General features: G+C 36.6%; 1 protein-coding gene across 1 annotated transcript; it reads left to right on the top strand.

Moving 5' to 3' along the window:
- Positions 1-1312: 1312 nt before the first annotated feature.
- Positions 1313-22989, top strand: LOC128215836 (probable E3 ubiquitin-protein ligase makorin-1). The gene is made up of 7 exons (XM_052922448.1): positions 1313-1450; positions 9593-9718; positions 9917-10167; positions 10578-10810; positions 13540-13754; positions 15656-15766; positions 20233-22989. Exons 1-7 carry the CDS (start codon positions 1407-1409, stop codon positions 20348-20350), a joined length of 1098 nt encoding a protein of 365 aa, XP_052778408.1. The 5' UTR covers positions 1313-1406; the 3' UTR covers positions 20351-22989.
- Positions 22990-23509: the final 520 nt, after the last annotated feature.

Here is a 23509-nt window from a genome sequence, read left to right as displayed (position 1 = left end):
TAAACTTTTGTTTATTACAAAACTATTTTTCCCTTTTATGTAAGCTCATTTCCAAAGACACCAATTGTTTAATGGTTTCCCAAGAATGTGCAAGTACATGTTTTTTTTTCATAAATAGTGTTTATTTCAAAATAGCTTCATCAAAATTGTTAACAATTTACAAATTGGATGATTTTCTTTACATGTGTATACAATACTTGTATTGATGGGATTTGCTTCGTATAGTTTATATTTTCGTATGTTATTTATTCATCGATAAAATGTCAATAATATGTTTTTATAAGTGGAAATATATAAGTAAATTTAATTAAATTATATTCGAGAGAAAATCTATGTCCACAATTGATACAAACTGTTTTATGAATCATGGTCAAATTATTTTTTAATTCGTTGCCCAGAGTATGATTTGATATTGATTGGACTTATTTTTTCAAAACTTACAAAAATATTGTTTTAAGGTATTTAAGTTAGAGCCCCCTCAATCATTATCGTCTAAAAGCCGACTTTGAAGTTGGTAATCCGACGAGTGCTGTTGACTCTTAATCATGATTTTTTTTTGAAAAAGAAGAAGTTTAAACGGTCTGAGAAATCGATGAATCATAACCATAATATGAGTGACACCGCATTAAAAGATTGAAGCCAAACCATCGCTTAATAACATTTTATGTCATGCTTAAACGTTTTTAAACCAATTTTTGAATGAATAATATGTACATAATGCACCAGTCAATTGTAAACACGCCCCCTCCCCCCCCCCCCGGGTCTGGGGGAATACCGGGGATAGCCCGGGAAATGGGTCGTGTTTTTACTTTCCAGGTGGCCCCGCAGAGCCGGGTGTATGCGGTGGTTTTGTCTTCGCGGGGAATGGTCCTTACCTAGGGTCCCTCGGGTGCGACATTTTTGCCAGCAGTTCGTCCCCACAGGGCAGGGATTTTACCCGGGCTTGGCTGGACCGGAAGTCAAAATCCCCGCTATCAGTCCCCAGACCTGGGGGCCGTGGTTACAATCGACTGGTGCATAAATATGATGTTACTAAATTACGGAGTAAGGCAAATAATTATGAAAACTAATCAAAGATGATGACAGTAGATGGTGATGGTGATGGTGGTGGTGCAGGTGGTGTTGGCGACCACGACGACCACGACCACGTCAACGACATTGACAAGGATGATGATAATGACGTTCATAATACAATAATACAAGCACTTTGATGTATCTTAATGCGTTGACGATATGTGTCAGAGGGAGGCGGGCGGGCAATGCATTGAAACGTTTGTCAGGGCTTTGACCGTTTGTCTCGAAGCCGATATATCTAAGATCTTATTTTGACATTGCATCAACTTGATGAAAAAACATTATTCACAGCGTAATATTTTCTATAAAAAAACTTTCATACTCTGACAGAAATGGCTGAAGGCCAAATCCCGTTCGAATCAAAAATACTATGCAGGTAATTCTTATGAACGATTGTCTTAGAAACGTTGACATATGTCATACAAATTCGCGATAATTTCATCTGAGCAGATTTTCACAAACAGCACTGTCTGAAGTCTAACATGTCTAATTACGAATTAAACGAACATTGTCAGTACCTGTAGTTTATGGTTAATGTTTGGAACAAATGGTCAGTGAAGAAATGGACATGGGGTGCCATATAGTTAAATGAATACACTACAAATTAAACCTGGGAGGAGAAGTGCGCCCGGTGTGGGGGCTCGAACTCACAACCGTCAGAACACTAGCGTGGTGCTCTAACCAACTGAGCTAACCGGTTACCCTTACTCTTCTTATTCTTCTCCCCCATTCACCTTTTAGGCCGACAGAGGCACTCCTGCTGTTTGCCATCAGTCAAGTAAATGTAACGTGCGACGTTAAACAAACAAACACCAAATAGTCTGCTGTTTGCCATCAGTAAAGTAAATGTAACATGCGACGTTAAACAAACAAACTCCAGGTAGCCGAGCTTTCTGGTGTAATGAAACAAACACTAACAGATACGTTGAAGGGGTTCACTGGTCTTTATAACTCGTCACTAACTTCTCTATTCTCAAAGATCCCGGGCTTTGCTAATTTGCATATTACCAACCAAGTTCACATCCCATCCAGTATGAACGTACTTCCGTTTTATACGGATTATTATTATGAACGCACCTCCGCCGCCTACAGCGGACCGTTACATAAACATGGGAGGAAAAGTGCGTCCGATGTGGGTAAGAACCCACAACCGCCTGAACGCTAGCACGGCACTGATCTAACCAGGCGGCTGGTTCTTACCCACACATACTACAACTATTCCAAGTTTCTTAGAGTTAACAGGATTTGAAGTTAAATTATTTGCATACTTGATATATACATGTACTCATGGCTGTAATAAAGCCAGTTTGTATTCATCCATTTTAAAAGAAATCACTTTCTAAAACTTGAATTGTGTTACACCTACCAGTTGTCGAGTAGCCCCAATAATGCAATCAGTGCTCTAGCTAGCCCATTTTTTAATGGCGCAGCGCCCGTGCCCCTTTTCTTACCGCCCTGCCCCCTTTTTGAGTAGTGCCCTTTTCACAAATGCTCTATTAGCCCCAAATATCCCGTTAGTGCCCTTTTTACTATTGAAATCATTATAAAAGATTGACAGCCCTTAATCCGCTGTCATAATTGAGACAAATTACGTAATACTTATGATAATAGTGTTCCCGCTAGGTGTCACCATGCCCCCATTGACTGCTTAAAATATGCCGTACTGCCCTTTTATCTTTCCATGTGCCTTGTCATATGACAGCTAATTGTGTATTTGTGTAGTGAGCAGACGACCTGTGTATTCATAATCGGTCATCTACTAATTCGATAATTAGGAAGAGCCAAATAGGAAACATCGGCAGGAGGCGTGCCTATTGAATGTCAGCCAATCAGAATATACATTGAGAACTCGTTAAACCAATGATGAAAGTTCGTAAAATGCGATCGAAAATGCGAAGGGATGGTGAAAAATTTTGTGAAGCACAATTAAATCTTTTAAAATAATTGTTTATTGTATTGTACAGACCAGACTTGCCATTTTCAACATTGTTGATTTGAAGCAGACGGCACTGCTGATATGTAAACGGCTAAAACACGGTATTTGTCCACCTAAGTGTCTCACCAAGGTGGAAAAATGAACTTCCATGCAGGGCCATGAAATTTTGTCCATTTTTAGTTTAAAGTTTCAGTCATTGGAAATGATATTTGTTTTCCTACAGTCGCTTTTATAAATTTATTTTTTTGGCGACTTTTACATACAGGTCAGTGTAAGGTTACAGACACTACAACAGGCATATAACAACAAAGATTTTAATGGAAACAAGTCTGTATTATTCAGGTTAACACAGAAAACTAACAATTAGAATGTTAACAAACAAATGCATAAAATCTCTGCTTGAGATAAGCATAAAAAAAAACATATTTCATCCCAGTTGCGATGAACTCTAAAAATTGACAAAAATGATCACACAACTTTAACTGTAACTTTTAAAGTTTGTAGAACCAAGTGCCCCAAGCACATTGTTTTTCTAAAATAAACACTTTTCCTATCAAGTAGAGTCAGTTTCTGCTGTTTATATCAATAGAACATATTTTTTGTATGAGATAGAAATAGACTGCACTACGGTTACGGACTCTACACATTGTAAGAACCAACACATGCTCAACATTTTCTATTTGAAATACACATGTTTGTGTATTTTCAACAGATTAACTTTAACTTTGCTGAGTTGCTGTGTATTGAATTTAAAATGACCTCTTTCATTGACAAGTTCAGGAGCTTCTTGCTTTGAAATGATATGTTCTGTTGGCTCCTGAGAAACGTCTGACTTCTCAGGCCACACATATGCGTTTCCAGCTTTCTTCATATATTTAAGCCCATATTCTGTTTCAGATTTACTTGTAATTTCAGCAACGTAAACACTTATGGGTCCTTTTCTCGGTTTGAGCCCAACGGTAACAAAATCACCAGGTTGAAAGGCTGTATCTTGTTGGGATGTTGTTGCTGCTGTCTCTTCTATTTTTCTCCTCTTGGCTTTTGGTTGCTTGGTCTCCGATTTTCTTTTCAAAGTTATTTGTTTCTGTCCATTTGTTTGTTCTTTGCAGGTTGCTTTAGGCTGCTCCTTGTTAGATGGTTGTTTCTTCTTTACATTTAGTTTTTTTTAGCATGTTTCTTTTCTCTGTCTTTTCGAACACCAATGTTTACCTCGGAAATACTTTCTTTCAAGGAATTCACTATAGCATCTGCTACTTCAAGTTTCTTCTTACAAGCTGGTGTCATTGTTACTACTTGGTCAGAAAGTACTTTGGATGTTGAAGGTGACTCAATAAGCTTCTTTAAAATGGCGGCTTTCTTCTTTGGTGTCCTAGGCAGAATGCCTTTCACCATTTGCGCTCGTCTGTATACTGTTGCACGGGATAAGTTACTTTTGTTCTGTCTGCTTTCTCCATGACTGTCATTTTCATCAACTGTGTTAACAATTGGAATTGTAGGAGACTTAAGTTTAAATCGCATTCTCCAGGCTTGTGTTCGCTTCACAGCTTTTTTCTTTTTTTCTTCCAGAGCCGGTTTCTTACTCTTTTTAACACCAGGATCTTCAGAAGAACATGTTGTTTTCATCTTTTTTCTCTGTCTGTATCTTTTCATTTCTTCAGCTTTTTTCTTTCTTAAGGAGGCTTTTAATTCAGGATCTGAATCGGCCATGAGTTTCACTTTCATTCGAGCTTCCTTCTTTCTTTCTGTGTCTTTCTTTTTGATTTCAGAATATTTTGTGGAGTTTTCTGTTTTCTGACGCATTCTCCATGCCTTGACTTTCAGCCTGTTTTTCTCCTTTTGCTTCTTTTCTATGTCTTCATTCTTTTCAGCATTCATTTCAGCATTTTTTTCAAGTTTCCGGGATCGCAGTGATGATTTTCGGCTCTCTTCTGTAAAAACACATTCTGAATATTAATTAACCTTAAACGGTTGGGTTCAATGTATACCTTAGAATATTAATATATATGGTATATAAATCTTCATATAAAGACAGGTTTTGTGAAAAGAAAAACCTCAAAAGGTATAAATGTCCCTATATGGTTCAATTGTATTGTTTCTGTTCATAAAAATGTTTTTGAACATACTTACAGTAGACTTAGAAACAAGTGGCCGTATTTTGTAGAGTCTGTAACCTGAGTACAAGTACAAATCAAATATTACTTAAGCTTCAATTCTGTACATTTAACAAGTATCCACTGTGTCTGTGATCTGTATATTATAACACTGATTGTATTCATTGGCATACACGCCAATCTTTATGTAAAAATATTTCATCTCGGCTCCGTAATAGGCTACACAAAATGAAATTGTGTGTCATACTGTCATAGGATTTCCATTAAACAACCTGTTAAGACCATTTTAGTTTGTTATATGTTGGGCATGGCAATTTCAACAAATAAGCATCACAACATGTGCATTTCATGTGGACAATTGCATTAATTCAGGGCATCATGTACAGACATATGGTTTTGGTTACGGACCCTACGTAACATAGCATGGAATGTTTAGATAAGGATAATACATACCTAGAGCATCACTGGAACCAACACCTTTAGTGTTTTCCATTTGAAAGGACTTCTTGCTGGAATCTGACCGACTATTACCCAAAATAAGCCATTTTCTTAGCTGATTCCATCATTACAGCTGGACTGTTGTATTTCTTAGAAAGGCGGTTGTTTTGGATGATGCAATAATTCATCACAAATATTGTTGCATCAGCCGTTTTATTGGTATTTTCCAATAGTTAAAAGATGATGCAATATTGCACAATAAAAAAATTGCTTTTACCATGAAAAAATATAAGGAAATATGCTATTGAAAACAATGGAAATTTCAAATCAAAATTTGAAGGCTGATTTTGTAGTGTCCGTAACATTAAATATGTAAAAAAATGCAACTTAAAATCAAAATATTCCAAAAATGTTTCAGCCATTAAACATACTCATACAGAGGTTTTTATTTGTGGAATGCCATATTTCTGTCATTAATACATATGTAGATACAAACCCATGGTTACGGACTCTACAGATTTTTTAACCCTGAAAATCTTAAAGGTGAACCTCCTTCTTTTTAAGAATGTGAATCATGAATGCCCAAAGCAACAAAAAATTGGAAGTTTGATTAATAATCAGTCTTACAAAACAGTTATCACTTGTAAATTGGTGAATTTTCAATGTTTTTCATGCATATAACAAGGGATACTTATTGTGATTTTGAAAAATTGGCAAAAGCACCACTTTATGTTAATAAGTCATATTTTCTGTAATAATTTTCTTGATTTACCCACCAAAATTTAGCACTTGAAATTTTCTATAAGCTGAGGTAATGCATTTTTTCCAAATCATCATGCAAAATAGATATATAACAGTTTGAATATATAAAAAAATCAAATGAGACAGCATAACGCTTGAAAATGGCCATTTTTGGGATATGTTTTTTGCTGTTACTCGAATACAAATTGATATTTTCACTTGAAATTTGGAGGCCAGCAGGAGTGGACTAGGTTACATGCTTTGGCTGCAAAGAATTAAGTTTGAAATCACACACTTTCCTTCAATCTATGTATAACAACCAAAAAATATAAAATGGACAAATACCGTGTTTTAGCCGAAACATAAGAAAGGTGGCGCTAATACAATCAAATACATCACCTTTTCAGTAAATGTTTTGAATGTTTACTTATAAAATATTCATGATGAAAATTTCTTTGTAATCCACAAAATTATGTTGATGCTTTATTTAGTATTTACTTATCATGTCCACGATCTTGTCAAAATTCGCCGAAACCGCCATTTTATCAGAACGATTTTCGGAGTTATTTTATCAATGTTCTATGTTTAATAAGTGATTTTTTAAACCAGGGTAGTGATTTTTATTGTCATTTTATTCTAAAACATCAGCATATTAAACATTATTTTACCAAAGACAATTAAATAACAAACAGGCTGAATGTAACATTCGTACCCAAACCCGATCGTACCAAACTAAGATTCGTCCACTACATTTTTTTTTGTGTGTGTATCTATTTATGTTTAACTGTGTTTGTTTTTATCTTCATCTTACAAACTTTTAAAAGAAATATGTGACATTGCACTAAAGAAGATGCCAAACAAGTACAATCAAACTACCACAGACAAAAAGACAAATTTTAATTTTGATATTAAAACACACCCTTCTAAATTTTGAGAAAAAACAACAACACCATTTTGTATAAGTCTGAAAATCATGGAAAATGATTTAAATTGAGTATAATAACAAAACAAATTCTAGGGGGAGACCCCCCCCCCCACAAAAAACAAACACCTTGTGACAGGGGTGGACCCCCCCCCCCCCCCACAACCACCCCAACCTCTACACGACTCATGTAGCTTGCCCTTTTCAAAACTCCACCCTGCCCTTTTCAAATCCTGGCTGGAGCACTGGCAATTGTAAACCCCCCCCCCCCCCCCCCCCAGGTCCGAGGGTACTAGGTGGATACCTGGGGAAATGGCTGTGTTTTAACCTTCCAGGTGGCCTCGCAGTGCCAGGTGAATGCGGTGGTTTTGTCTGCGCGTCAAAATAACAGGGAATGGGCCTTACCTAGTGTCCCTGGAGTGCGGGGGCATTTGGCGGGGATTTTACCAGCAGTTCGTTCCCGTGGGGCAGAGCTTTAGCCCGGGCTAACACAACACAGTTTTTATTTTTCATAAATGACATTACAATAAAACTATTTTGTTATAGAACTTTACTCTACACTGACAACGATTTGCGTAGTTCTTCTTTCACATTCATTTAAATTGACAGGAAGTGAGCGTGCACCTGTTTCTCGTGCTTTTTATACCATGTGCTACGAAAAAGCTTAGCAAAATAGCCGAGGATATCTGTTAATTTTCATATTGGCGGAGTCATTGAGTGTGAGTTGGTTACCGGTCAGATACAACATCGATAATCACTTTGGCAGTTAATTGCTTTTGACTTTAATTGATTAAACAAACATTAAGAGCTTGCCTTACGACTCCTTTCAAATGATACTGACTCTTTCACAGAAATTCTCCCGGGTCAAAACTGACGCAAAATACATATTCATGATGCGCCAATTTCGGGTCATTTACGGTTTCTCTGCGTCAAAACCCAGGTCATTTGAAAACCCTGATTAAGTTGGTTTGACCAAGTTAACATAGTTTAGTTAATTAAATTATCAAGAAACACTTTTGACACATAATTATTAAACAACAGATTTTCCCAAAAAAATATTGCCGGACACGCGGGCCTACAACATACATGTGATCGCCGGACCTCACCATTTATTACCGGCAGGAGCTGAGGTCCGACGAAATTTCCTACAGACTGAGTACCTTCTTTCATATTGTCAGAGCCCTCTTGGTCATTGTGAGCACCATTTTGCACATAGTCAGTACCCTCTTGCACATAGTCAGTACCCTCTTGCACATAGTCAGTGCCCTCTTTCACATAGTCAGTGCCCTATTGTACATAGTCAGTGCCCTCTTGCACATAGTCAGTGCCCTCTTTCACATAGTCAGTGCCCTATTGCACATAGTCAGTACCCTCTTCCACATAGTCAGTGCCCTCTTTCACATAGTCAGTGCCCTATTGTACATAGTCAGTGCCCTCTTGCACATAGTCAGTGCCCTCTTGCATATTGTCAGTACCCTCTTTGACATCGTCAGAGGCCTCTTTGACATTGTCAGCGCCCTCCTGAACATTGTCAGCGCCCTCTTGCATATTTTCAAAACACTTGCATATTATCAGAAGCCTCTTGGACATTGTCAGTGCATTCCCGCACACTTTAAGCGCCCTCTTACATATTTCAGTGCCCTCTGTATATTGTCAGTGTTCTCATGTACATTGTCAGTACCCTCTTGTACATTGCAGGAACTCTCTTGCACATTGTCAGTACCCTCTTGTACATTGTCAGTTTTCTCTTGTACATTGTCAGTTTTCTCTTGTACATTAACAGTGTCCTCTTTTACATTGTCAGTGTCCTCTTGTTCATTGTCAGTACCCTCTTGTACATTGTCAGTGTCCTCGAGCACATTGTCAGTCCCCTCTTGTACATTTTCAGTGTCATCTTGTACATTGTCAGTGTCCTCTTGCATATTGTCAGTACCCTTTGGCACATTGTCAGTGTCCTCATGCACATTGTCAACATCCTCTTGTTCATTGCCAGTGTCCTCTTTTACATTGTCAGTGTCCTCATGCACATTGTCAGTGCTTTCTTGTACATTGTCAGATCCCTCTTGCACATTGCCAGTGTCCTTTTGTACATTGCCAGTACCCTATTTTACATTGTCAGTGTCCTCTTGTACAAATCCTCTTGTACATTGTCAGTACCCTCTTGTACATTGTAAGTGTTCTCTTGTTCATTGTCAGTGTCCTCTTGCACATAATCAATGCCCTCTTGCACATGGAGACTCAGTACCCTTTGCACTGGCATATGCGAGATTTGTTTTTTGAAATATGAGAACATAGTCAATGATCCAGAAGGAAACTTAAAATGTCTGTTTTTTTGGATTTTCATCTGGTTAAATGCAATTCCTTTTTCAGGTACTATGTTCATGGGGCCTGTAGGAAAGGAGACAATTGCAATTACTCCCATGATCGTCACAATCCGGTAGACAATGTTTGCAAGTACTACATCCGTGGATCCTGTACATTTGGGGATAGATGCAGGTTTGTTCATTGTTTTATGGTATTCTGTGGTTTTCTTCAACGATTGCCAAGTGAAATGATTTTTGAAGTGGGTGTTTTATTATGTAGCTTTTTAAAAAAATTTGCAAGCTTTATATACATGTAGATCATAACTTACAATTAACAAGAGGACAAAAGTGCATGTATATATGCTCTAGTTCTTGCAAAAATCCTTTTCAGATATGATCATATAAAGCCAAGGTCCAACTTCCAACCAGAAAGTCAGAAGAAAAGCACACCATTGAAACCCGTGCCTCAGAAATCCCATGTGCCACCCCCTGTTTCCAGTTCCGAACCTATTACAAGTGGAATGGTCTCCCTCAAGAAGGCCTTAAATAAGGAGCCCAGCACACCCACCACTCCAAAGCCCCCTGAAGAATGGGTAAAGGCTTCCGAATTTGTTCCTGGCCAGCCGTTTCAGTGTTCATCCAGTAAGCTTTTGTTTTGTTTTTATTCAGAAATTGTATTGATAAAAAAAATAGCTGATAAATATTGTCCATTCAAAATAGTTGTCAGCCTAACTTTATCCAGACAATAGTTACGCAGTTTTATACAACTGGCTGCTGGTTAGTTTTTGTGCGATAATTGAAGAATAAGGCTGCTTTATTACTCGCCCCTATGTTGGTGTTAGGGCAATTTGGCATTTATATATACAAAATATCTTGAACTTCAAGTGTTAAAATACAATATGTCTTGAATTTAAAGTGTAATAATGCATGATACTCTTGAATTAAAAGTGTAAAAATGCATGATTTCTTGAATTTCAAGTGTCAAAAAGTTTGCTCAATGGCAACATAAAAGCCAAAAATAATATTTGTTTCTCTAATTTTCTATTTTTCAGTTCCAAACTCCTATGCTCACGCTGCAGCAAACAATCTTGAAAATACCGAGCCCTCCCTTAGTTTTGATGAAGTTCCGGTAGTAAGTTCAGGTCAATTGCTGTGCCCGTTTTCTGCTGATCGTGAATGCCCGTATGGTGACGAGTGCGAATATCGTCATGGCGACGTGTGTGACCTTTGTGGGCTTGCTGTTTTGTTGCCAGGAGACGAGAAACAAAACTTGGAGCATAGACAAGTACTTGTTTTGGATTTTGTTCGTCTTTAAATAAAGAACATGAATTAACTTTTCAAAGCATGTTTTTGTGTCGCCTGAAAAGACGACATATAGGGGTTACTTTTGTCGGCGGCGTCCCATTTTCAGTTGTACATAGATCTAATTGAGGGCAAGTGCAGTGCACAAGAACTGTTACTCTTGCTTCCATATTTTTAGAGTTTTGCCCTTTGTTATTTTTCATGCTTAAAGTTTTGTCCGGGGCATATCTTGTAGAATTTAAGAGTTATCAACTTGAAACTTCATATGTAGATAGATCTCATGGAGGGCAAGTGCAGTGCACAATAACAGTAACTCTTGCTTTCTTAGTTTTAAAATTATTGCCCTTTGTTAATTTTCATGCTTAAAGTTTTGTCCGGGGCATATCTTGAAGAATATAAGAGGTATCAACTTGAAACTTCATAGCTAGATATATCTCATTGAGGGCAAGTGCAGTGCACAATAACAGTAACTCTTGCTTTCTTAGTTTTAAAGTTATTGCCCTTTGTTAATTTTCATGCTTAAAGATTTGTCCGGGGCATATCTTGAAGAATATAAGAGGTATCAACTTGAAATTTCATAGCTAGATATATCTCATTGAGGGCAAGTGCAGTGCACAATAACAGTTACTCTTGCTTTCTTAGTTTTAAAGTTATTGCCCTTTGTTAATTTTCATGCTTAAAGTTTTGTCCGGGGCATATCTTGAAGAATATAAGAGGTATCAACTTGAAACTTCATAGCTAGATATATCTCATTGAGGGCAAGTGCAGTGCACAAGAACCGTTACTCTTGCTGCCATATTTTTAGAGTTATTGCCCTTTGTTAATTTTCTTGCTTAGGTTTTGTCCGTGGCATATCTCGTAAACTATAGGAGGTTTCAACCTGAAACTTATTCCGTAGGTATATCTGATTGAGGGTTCAAATGCCACCTACACTTGAAAGTTAAATGGCAACATCATTGTCTATAAATGAATAAAATGCCAATCTAACAGCTATAATGTCGACAGTAAATAATTCGTCAGGCGACACATCCGACTCGCGGAGTTCTAGTTTTTTAAAGTTTAACTATTTATTATTTTAATTTAATTATTGAAATTTGATAAGATGGTTTGACTGATTATTTCCAATGATTTTTAGTCTGATTTTCGACCTCATTATAAAACAAGAGGACCATGTTGGCCCTAAATCGCTCTCCTGTGTAAACGTGTTTAACCTTTGTAATCAATATAGCTTGATATTTGTTATCAAAGCTGTAGATATGATCCAAAATTCAAAACTGTAGCTTCAAAAATAAGAAAGTAGGTCAAAAGGTCACCTGGCAATGTCAATATTGATATATGTTTTCAAGCTGTACACATATTCCAAATTTCATAACAAAAGAAAGGTGCAATAAGTGTAATCAAAGCACAGCATTGATATTTGTCATCAAAACTGAATACACGGTCAAAATTTCATTGCTGTAGGTTCAAAAATAAGAAAGTAGGTTAACAGGTCACAGTCAAGGTCATCCAACCACAACATTGTTATTTGTTTACAGAATAGTGAACATGGTCAAAATCTCTTCGCTGTAGTTTCAAAAATAAGACAGTAGGTCTGGGCCTAGTGGTGTCAGACGACACAGTCCACAGGAAACCTCATGGCATAGCGAGTTTTGACCCTAGAGGGATAATTTGATTTTCACAAGCAATAGTGTAGAACACACGAACGATAGACAGCACACCATCCAATAAAATATATATAACTGCTATAACTTTGAGGATTTGATAAAAGTACAAAATGAACAGCCTCAGGTAACAATGTCTCAATTTCCATCCAACACAAGATAGCTTTCTAACTATGTATGATAGTTAAGGTCTTGTTTGTATAAGGTGTATTCACTAACCATGCACAATATAAGATTGTAAATTACAATGGTCTATATGTAGTTAATTGGAAAAGTCTGGTTATTAAATACATCGTTGGGTAAAAATGAAATTTTTCTAGAAAATAAAGAGATATAATATTGCCTAACCAATAAACCTATAAAAAGAACAGTTATTTAATTACCTTAGAAGTTATTAATTTGAAGAATTAAAAAATATAAGATATAATCAATTGTTTCTAAAAATAGAAAATTTAGAATAGACAATGCACTCTTCAACAGATAGGGTGACCATACAGCAAGATTTGCTGCCCTTGCTTCAAGAGTAAACATTACATAACTATTAAGATTTTAACAAAATGTATTTATAGTGAACTTGTTACCCACAAGGTGGGGCCAATTTTGACCCCAGGGGTATAATTTGTACCAACTTGATAGAAAACTTCTAGACAATGTTCCAAACCAAATATTTTTGCTCTAGGCCTCATGTTTTTGTCAAGAAAAAAATGTACTTTTTCTTATAGGTTGCAATGGCAACCAGAGTTCTGCATGTACCAGTAATTCATTTCTTTGAACGATTTTGAAAGAGCACCAACCATGGATCATTCATATTACGTTTCATTAAGATTGTCCAAGTGGTTTAGGAGAAGATGACATTTATAAGGACTTGCTGACGCGGGACGACAGACGCCGGACATAGACCGATCACAATAGCTCACCTTAAGCACTTTGTGCTCAGGTGAGCTAAAAAAAATGAACGGATGGTTTGACCATTTTTTTGCAATGATTGAAAAAGATGTTCACCCGATTTCCAATCCCTACCTCCAAAGCTTGTATTTTTCTATTTTGCCAGGAATGTTTACAGCAGCATGAGAGAGACATGGAGCTATCATTCGCAATTGCGCGCAGTAAAGACAAGCAGTGTGGAGTCTGTATGGACATAGTGTTGGAAAAACAGCCAACAGCCGAGCAGAGATTTGGTATTCTCTCCGATTGCTCCCACTGCTTCTGTCTCGCATGTATTCGAAAATGGAGGGCATCAAAACAGTTTGATAGTAAGACAATCAGGTAAGAAAAACTATCGAGGCTAAAAGTCGTAGGAAGGTTAAACATAATGCTAGACTTGTATTAATATTTGAAGAGATATATTACTGCCAATATATTCATACCGTAGGTATCCTGGGTTGACTATAACTCTGTATTCAAATTGATCCCCTTGTAAGATATGCTTTCATTTGGGGGTCACATTTCATGTGATGGTTGTAGTTGATGTAAACTTCATTTTAGCTCGACTTTTCGAAGAATATGGAGAGCTATACTACTCACCCAAGCGTCGGCGTCGGCGTCACCCCTTGGTTAAGGTTTTGCGTGCAAGCACACATAGGTTAATATCTCAGCAACTACTTGAGGTATTGCATTGAGACTTTATACAATGGTACTCAACCATCCAACCTACTTAATTAACCAAATTTGGTAACTCTACTTTGCATTTAATGCCAAAAATAGGCCTTTAATATTTGACTAAGAAATTCTGGTTAAGGTTTTGCGTGCAAGCTCACATAGGTTAATATCTCAGCAACTACTTGAGGTATTGCATTGAGACTTGATACAATGGTACTCAACCATCCAACCTACTTAATTAACCAAGTTTAATAACTCTACTTTGCATTTAATGCCAATAATAGGCCTTTATTATTTGACTTAGAAATTCTGGTTAAGGTTTTGCGTGCAAGCACACATAGGTTTATATCTCAGCAAATACTTGATGTATTGCATTGAGACTTGATACAATGTTACTCAACCATCCAACCTACTCAATGAACCAAGTTAGATAACTCTAGTTTGCATTTAATGCAAATAATAGGCCTTTATTATTTGACTTAGAAATTCTGGTCAAGGTTTTGCGTGCAAGCACACATAGGTTAATATCTCAGCAACTACTTGAGGTATGGCATTGAGACTTGATACAATGGTACTCAACCATCCAACCTACTTATTTAACCTAGTAAGATAACTCTAGTTTGCATTTAATGCAAATAATAGGCCTTTATTATTTGACTTAGAAATTCTGGTTAAGGTTTTGGGTGCAAGCACACATAGGTTAATATCTCAGCAACTGCTTTAGGTATTGCATTGAGACTTGATACAATGGTACTCAACCATCCAACCTACTTAATTTTCCAAGTTAGATAACTCTAGTTTGCATTTAATGCAAATACTTGCCTTTATTATTTCACTCAGGAATTCTGGTTAAGGTTTTGCATGTAAGCACACATCTATAGGTTAATATCTCAGCAACTACTGGATGGATTGCATTGAGACTTTATACAACCACCCAGCCTAATTGAATAATCAAGTAAGATAACTGTGTTTTGCAAATAATGGCCCTTTATTATTACACTTTAAAAATCTGGTTAAAATTTTGCATGTAACCACATTTATGTTAATATCTCAGGAAATACATCATGTATTGCATTAAAATCTAATCTAACAGTGATCCATGCATGTTTCGCCAAAACTTATTAATCCTTACACTGAAAAGTGGGGAATAGTCGAGCGTGCTGTCTCTGTGACAGCTCTTGTTTTAAAGAATAGTCAGCCTGTGTCACATGTTAAGGTTTTGCATATAAGCACATTTAAGTCAATATCTTAGCAAAAACATCATATGCAATGAAACTTTAGAGACATACATGTCCCCATCTATCCAACCTACTAAACTCAACTATTCAGATAATTATGTCGCATGTAATGCAAATTATAGCCCTTTATTATTCAACATAGATTTTTTTGTTTAAAGCCTAAAAATAGATGACCACAATGCATCTGTGATAAGTTTTGATATAGGACCCATTTTGACTGGACATTATTTTTTTTAAGCTTTTTAAAAAAATAGGACTATGTCTTTGATCTGTTTCATCTTCAAACGCAAAGTCAAGGATGTATAAATAAAATGCCCTTGTTATTCACAGATCATGTCCAGAATGTCGTGTTCAGTCAGATTTTGTCACACCGAGTGCGTACTGGGTCGATACGAAGGAAGATAAAATCAAACTGATCCAAGGATACAAACAGGCTCTTGGGTAAGACTTTGATTTTATAATGCCCCCACTTACTGATTTGCCCTTGTCCGTCCGTGCGCATCAGTGGATCTGTCTGTCCATGATTCCGTCTGAAAGTATTGTAACATCCGTCTCATACGTTTAAAGTTAAATGATTATTAACTGTCGATGATATGTGGTGGATCACTGATTACACCAAGTAGTTTACCCGGTGAGCCAAAGTATATCTGTGGTGAATCACTGCTTACACCAGGCAAAGTGCCTGGTGAGCCAAGGTATATGTAGTTTAATAATGATCAGTGATGAATATTCGAAAACGCAAGTCCGTTTCTCAATTAAACGTTATTTATTCAAGTTAATCTCAACTCCACAAAGCTAAGTCAATAATTACAATTGCGGACATGTTCAGTGGACAGTTGACGAGTTGATCAATAGTTTAATAAAGTTAAGTTCAATGTAATTATAATGATTATTTATTCTTATATAATAATATGCGAGGTTCATTTACTTAATAAATGTGCGCGTTGATTTAATTATAATACGTGTCAAAAGAATATACCTCGCATGTTTGTTTTCAAGATGTTGAAAATAGTTCAAGTTTCAGAAATGTCAACTGTCCCAAGCTCGAACTTGACACTTCTTATATACCCGCAAGATGCTGCAGCAATGCTGCAAGGCTTTTGATTGGTCTGCAGGGCTGCAGCTCACATTTGCAGGTGAGAAGAAGGTGCCAAGGCTCGAGTACAATAAAACAAGTAAATATGAAAAGTCTTGCAAGACATTCATAATAATAGATACATCAATCGATCGAGAATGACAAATTGCATCCTATTCGAACACTTAATTAAACAATCTAATTATAATGAAACAAATATCTTAATGCTGCAGAAATAACATTATCATTCATCCGCAAAATAGTGTCATAGCAACAATCGAATCAAATAGTGCGCTCGCAGCATTGTAATTGTAATCTGTAACATGAGCACATTTATATAAAACATTAATAATAAAATTATGCTTGAAACAATTTAACTTTACAATTCATACAGGAAAAGTTTACTCCAATGAATAAATATCTAATAAATATTACTGCGCTGTAACCCAACAGTTAAAATGGCGGACATATTTGTGACAGTCGTGTGTACTTCAAATTTATAAACGTGTTATACAGCTTCGATTCAAGGTATACTTATGGAATTTATATCTGAATTGAAATTGTAATTATCAACATATTCATTTACTACAAGACTTCTGGAATACTCATAAAAGAAATGGAAAAACAGCGATAAGACAACAGAGTGTAAGTAAATTCGGATATCCGGACAATTGTTAAAATATAAAGGGGGTTCAACATATTACAGTATGATGCCATTTTGTAACATTCACAACAGTCAACTCCAAACCTTTTTCACCAAGAATCTTGAATGTTAAGGGGAATGGTGTTTAGATAGTACTTAGTAAGGGGAGAATTATGCCCCTTCAAAGAGAGGGTGATTATGGGATCTTTATTTAGGGTTGTTGTGATAAGATGGAGGTTTGTACACATAAACTGGTTTAAACCCCCAGTAAATTTACATTTTACTGCATTCCAAGGCGGTACTTAACAATCCTAGATAAACATATCTAGTTTTTAGCTCACCTGTCACTGTGTGACATGGTGAGCTTTTGTGATCGCCTTTTGTCCGTCGTGTGTCGTGCGTCGTGCATCGTCCGTCAACAATTTACTTAAAAGACATCTCCTCCTTAACCGCTGAGCCAATATTAATAAAACTTCATAGGGATGTTCCTTGGGTGGTCTTCTATCAAAGTTGTTCAAAGAATTCAATTCCATGCAGAACTCTGGTTGCCATGGCAACCAAAAGGAAAACCTTTAAAAATATTCTTCTCCCAAACCACAAGGCCGTTGATATATGGTAGGTAGGATCACCAAATGGTCCTCTACCAAGATTGTTCAAATTATGGCCCTGGGGTCAAAATTGGCCCCGCCCCGGGGGGTCATGGCTTTTCTCTATTTGTTTATAGTGAAAACTTAAAAAATCTTCTCCTCTGAACTTACTTGGACTAGAGCTTAGATATTTGGCATGATTCATCGTCTAGTGGACCTCTACAAAGATTGTTCAAATTATGGCCTTGGGGTCAAAATTGGCCCCGCCCCCTTGGGGGGTCATTGGTTTTCTCTATATGTTTATAGTAAAAAAAAATCAAAAATCTCCTCTGAACTTACGTTGCTTAGAGCTTAGATATTTGGCATGATTCATCGTCTAGTGGACCTCTACAAAGATTGTTCAAGTTATGGCCCTGGGGTCAAAATTGGCCCCGCCCCGGGGGGTTAGGGTATTCTCTATATGTTTATAGTGAAAACTTAAAAAATCTTCTCCTCTGAACTTACTTGGACTAGAGCTTAGATATTTGGCATGATTCATCGTCTAGTGGACCTCTACAAAGATTGTTCAAATTATGGCCTTGGGGTCAAAATTGGCCCCGCCCCCTTGGGGGGTCATTGGTTTTCTCTATATGTTTATAGTCAAAACTTCAAAAATCATCTCCTCTGAACTAACGTTGCTTAGAGCTTAGATATTTGGCATGCTTCATCGTCTAGTGGACCTCTATAAAGTTTGTTCAAATTATGGCCCTGGGGTCAAAATTGGCCACACCCCGGGGCTGATGGGTTTTCTCTATATGTGTTATAGTGAAAACTTAAAAAAAAATTCTCTGAACTCACAAAGACAAGTAACGTCTTAATTTAAACTGGATAACATATTTAGTACACATACCAATTTTCAATATGGGCCACATACAACAATTAATAACAAATATACATATATAGATACACACGTAAAATCAAGTAATGACAAGGGCTTAGATATTTGGCATGGTATATCATCTAGTTGACTTGTACCAATATTGTTCAATCTTTGGACCTGGGGTCAAAAAATGGCCCCACCCGGGCGGTCATGGGTTTCCTTATAATTATATGTATATGATGAAAACTTAAAAAATCTTCTTCTCCGAAACAAAAGGCGAAGGCCTTAGATATTTGGTATGAAGCATCGTTTATCAGACCACTATTAAGATTGTTTAAACTTTAGCCCTGGGGTCAAAATTGGCCACGCCCCGTGTTCATAGGCTTAGGTTTTCAATATTTGTATATAATGGAAGAATGTGCAATATATGACAGGTGAGCGATTCAGGGCCATTTGGCCCTCTTGTTTATATATAGTATGTATGCACTGTGCTGTTTGTGAAGTTTTGTGCTGTTCTTCCATGTTTCTTGTTTGTGATTTTATGTTCTATGTCTTTGGCGTTTACCCAGTGCCATTAAACCGGGTTTATGTTAAAACTTTTTGCTACTGAGCTTGTTTCTGTAGCTTTTCTGTAGCTGTATGCCCGCATGTACTTTTGTCCCTCAATCTTGTTTTAGAGGTTGGGTGTAATAAGTTGATGAATCCTATTGATATTCAGGTCATCGGCTCAAAGGTCAAGGTCAGCATAACATTGTATGCAAAAAGCTTGTCTGAGTAATAGGTCCAAAAACTTAAATAAGAGGTCTTTCTTGGCAAGTAGATAAAACCTTTTGATTTTGACGCATTTGCTCAAAGGTTAAGGTCACTGAGACATTGAGAGAAATACGCTTGTCCGAGAGATGACAAAAAATGTATCGACTTAGTGTCCTCAAATTTGATATGGAGGTTGAGCAATGACTGATATTGATTTTGAGGTTATCAGTGCACTGGTCAAGTGGCATTACATACAAAAAGCTTGTCGGTGTGATAATTTGACAATGCGAGAGCCCATGGATCTCAAAATTGGCATGCAGGTTTGGCCATGTACAGGTTATGACCCATTTAGAATTTGAGATCATCAGGTCAAAGGTCAATGCCACACCGATGTTTAATGTGAAAAGCTTTTCCAAGTAAAAACTTAACAATACTTGCACACTTTACTATCAAACTTGACATGAAGGTTGTGGGTGTGACCAGTAGATGACCCCTATTAATTTTGAGGTCATCAGGTCAAAATCAAGGTCACAATGGCCTTAAATGTGAAAAGCTCACCCACGTGATAGCTAGACAATGTAAAGACCTATGGTCCTGAAACTTGACATGGATGTTGGGTGTGACCAGAAGATGGACCCTATTGATTTTTGGGACATTTGGTGCAAGGTCAAGTTGATCATGACCTTGAACGGGAATGCTAACTTAACAATGCCTGCATGACGGTTCTCCTCAAACCGGACATGGATGTTGGACACTACCAGTAGATGACCCTTTTTTGTTTTTGGGTCATTAGGTCCAAAACTCAAGGTTATAATCAAACTAAACTTGGTACTGATGTTACCAGTAACAATACCCATATTTATAGCAAGGCCTAAAACACTGGCTTTAATAAAGGTCCTTTAAACCCTTTTTTACAGAATTATAAAAACTATAAAATTGAGGTCAACAGCCCCACCTCAGAACGTTAAGTTTTTTAGTTTCTTTTTGCAGGAAAAAGCCATGCAAATACTTTGACAAGGGAAGGGGTGAGTGTCCATTCAACGAAAAATGTTTCTACCTTCACATGAATCCAGACGGAACTAAAGCTGAGCCGAATCCTCGTCGGTGACGGCAAAGACGCAATGCCGATGGCAGTTTGGATTACGAGGAGCGCGTGACCTTTTGGGATTTCTTTCAAGAGAGACAAGAGCGGCTTCAAAATTTGCTGCTGATGTTGGAAGATGATATCGCTAGTCTCTTAATTAACCTGAACTTTTTCTCCGATTCTGAGGAAGAGAGTGATGATGATGATGACTTCTTATTATTTTGATAAAATATGAAGATATTTCAAAAGTTTCAATTTTCTTAAACATTGGTTTTTCTCTAATATATATAATTTAGAAGATAATTATGCCCCCCTTCGAAGAAAGGGGTATATTGCTTTGCACATGTCGGTCGGTACGTCCGTCCGTCCGTCCGTCCGTCAGTAGACCAAAGCTTGTCTGAGTGATAACTCAACAATTCCTGGACGTATGGTCATCAAACTTGACATGAAGGTTGGGCCTGACCAGTAGATGACCCTTAATGATTTTGGGGCTCATCGGGTCAAAGGTCAAGGTCACAGTGACCTTTAATGGTAAAATAATTTTAAAGCTTGTCTGAGTGATAACTCAACAATACCTATGGTCTTCAAACTTAATATGGAAGTTGGGCCTGACCAGTAGATGACCCCTATTGTTTTTTGGGGTAATCGGGCCAAAAGTCAAGGTCACAGTGACCTTGAATGGTAAAAGTTTGTCCGAGTGATAACTCGACAATGCCGGCACCGATGGCCCTCATACTTGACTTGGAGGTTGGGCCTTACCAGTAGATGACCCCTATTGCTTTTGGGGGTCTTTGGGTCAAGGTCACGGTGACCTTGAATGGTAAAAGGTTGTCCGTGTGATAACTCTACAATGCCTGCACCCATGGTCCTCAAACTTGACTTGGAGTTGGGTCTGACCTGTAGATGACCCCTTATGATTTTAGGGGTCAAAGGTCAAGGTCACAGTGACCTTGAACGAAAAAAGATTGTCTGTGATAACTTGTCAATGCCTGCACCCATGGCCCTCAAACTTGACATTTAGATTTTTGGTGACCAGCTGATGACTCCTATGGATTTTGAGGTCATAGAGTCAAAGGTCATGGTCATAACACACTCTATCCTCACACTTTGAATGGTCATATTCTTAAAACTGCCTCAACGGCATCCAATGTCAGTGACAAATCAGCTGTCGTTTCAGTCCATGCATATTTCATTCAATTGTCCATATAATCCTGACAACATTGTGCTCAGGGGGGAGGCATTATGTTTGACAAACATCTCTTGTTTATATGGGTTTGTTCGTCTCAGAGCTATTGTGATCGACAGATTTTTGTTCAGTTTATCAATCTGTCCATTATATATGTATTGTTGATAATATATGTAGTCCTTTGATTTTCTTTGTTATATATAGCATAAATAGTTAATAGCAATCTGCATCGTCTAGTCATTTATTACGTTGCATGTTTTTTCCAAGTTAAAAGTCACGAAATTGAAGAAGAGTATAGTTTATTGGACTTTACCACATAGTTAATCAACCATCAACATGAGTTTGAATATATACATTTTAAATAGGCATTATCAAATTCAAATTTAAATTGAAGTAATACATAATATATTATATGATTAACAAAATCATACAAACCAAGAAGAGTTATCAGTATACACATATACATTTATATGTACAAAATAATAATCAATATGAAATCATAAAGCATAGATAATGGATCAATATGCATTAATATGCAAAATATGTGAAAATAAGAAATATAATAATTATCAATAGAGACCTTATCACTTTAGCTATATATTCTGAATATATAAATACATATTAAATACATGAAACATTTTAAATGTGGAAGCAATAGAAAATAACTAAAACATCTTTGGGTAAATAAATAATTCGTATTTTCATGTCGACAGTTTATGAAAGTCACCAATTTTATAATATCTTTTTCACATCTAGTTAGTATTAAAGCTGTACTCTCACATATAGACCATGTTTACCACTTTTTTGAATGAGTCCGTTTTTGAGTAATTTTCTGAAAACCAGTGATGTGACTGTTGACAAAAGAACGGAGTTTTAAGAATGCTTTATGAAAAATAAGCTTGTCGGCAGTTTTCCAAACAATTGAAATACGTTCCTTTGCGAGATATCACAAATGACTAAATTAAAGGCATTGATACCAAAAATCAGCCAATTCTGAGACTAAAATAATAAAATTATAAACCATCAATCTGTGTGAGTGCAGCTGTAAAATATCAAAAAATAAAAGTGCTTAAACTTTAAAAGCAAAAAAAAGAAAACACGAAAAAATTATGTTCATATAAATCTATGATTGTTATGATGAAATACATAAATAATCGTTTGAAATACATCTATAGAAAAAGACTGAGAGTTGTGGGCTTGTAAACATACCAATTCGATGTAAGGGTTTACGTTCTAATCTCTAAGTACACTTAGTAAATCTTCCGAATTATAAATACAATAATATAAAAAGCGGCCTACGTATTCAATTTTGTAGCAAAACTGAAGCCACCTCTGTTAGGGACTTGGTTTAGCAATGGTTCTTGTGTTTTAACATTTATTAAATCATAGTTTTTTTGTGAAGTCGCATGTTTGGAGATTGTTATATTACTTGTATGTCAACGCTTTTCACGTTCAGACTGTTTTTGTGTCTCTTGAAAAGGGATAAATTTATTTAGCTTTGTCGTCCGCACGTTAATTATTTTTGAGTGATTGTTCAGGACTCTTTAGACTTGTTGAGCACATAGATCATCAACAGTGGATGACTCTTTTTAATTTTGGGGTCAGAAGGTCTAATGAAAAGGTATTCGTGACCTTTAATGCTACCTACAGGCTCATTTAAATAGTACAATGTATGTTGATACAATATTGTTTTGTCTTTTTCCTCCCAAATGCATATTTTTAATGTTGTTAAACTGTAAATTATATGCATTCTTGATAGTTTTATGCATTCTTGATAGTTATTAGCATCCTATTATTATAATAGTATTTGTCATTTTCAAACATTGCTCTCTTTTAGGCAAACAAATAATGTCGAACTTCTGTTTTATGTTTTACTTCATATGCTCCTGGTCACATGTTCTGTAACATCTCCATTAACACCTCCTGTCCTTGATTAACTGTTTTCAAATCATGTGCTCCTGTCCACATGTTCTGTTACATTCTTAAAAAAACATCAC

This window comes from Mya arenaria, chromosome 14 (assembly GCF_026914265.1).
Source record: "Mya arenaria isolate MELC-2E11 chromosome 14, ASM2691426v1".
Classification (NCBI taxonomy): Eukaryota; Metazoa; Mollusca; class Bivalvia; order Myida; family Myidae; genus Mya; species Mya arenaria.
This window is presented reverse-complemented; position numbering and strand designations above follow the sequence as displayed.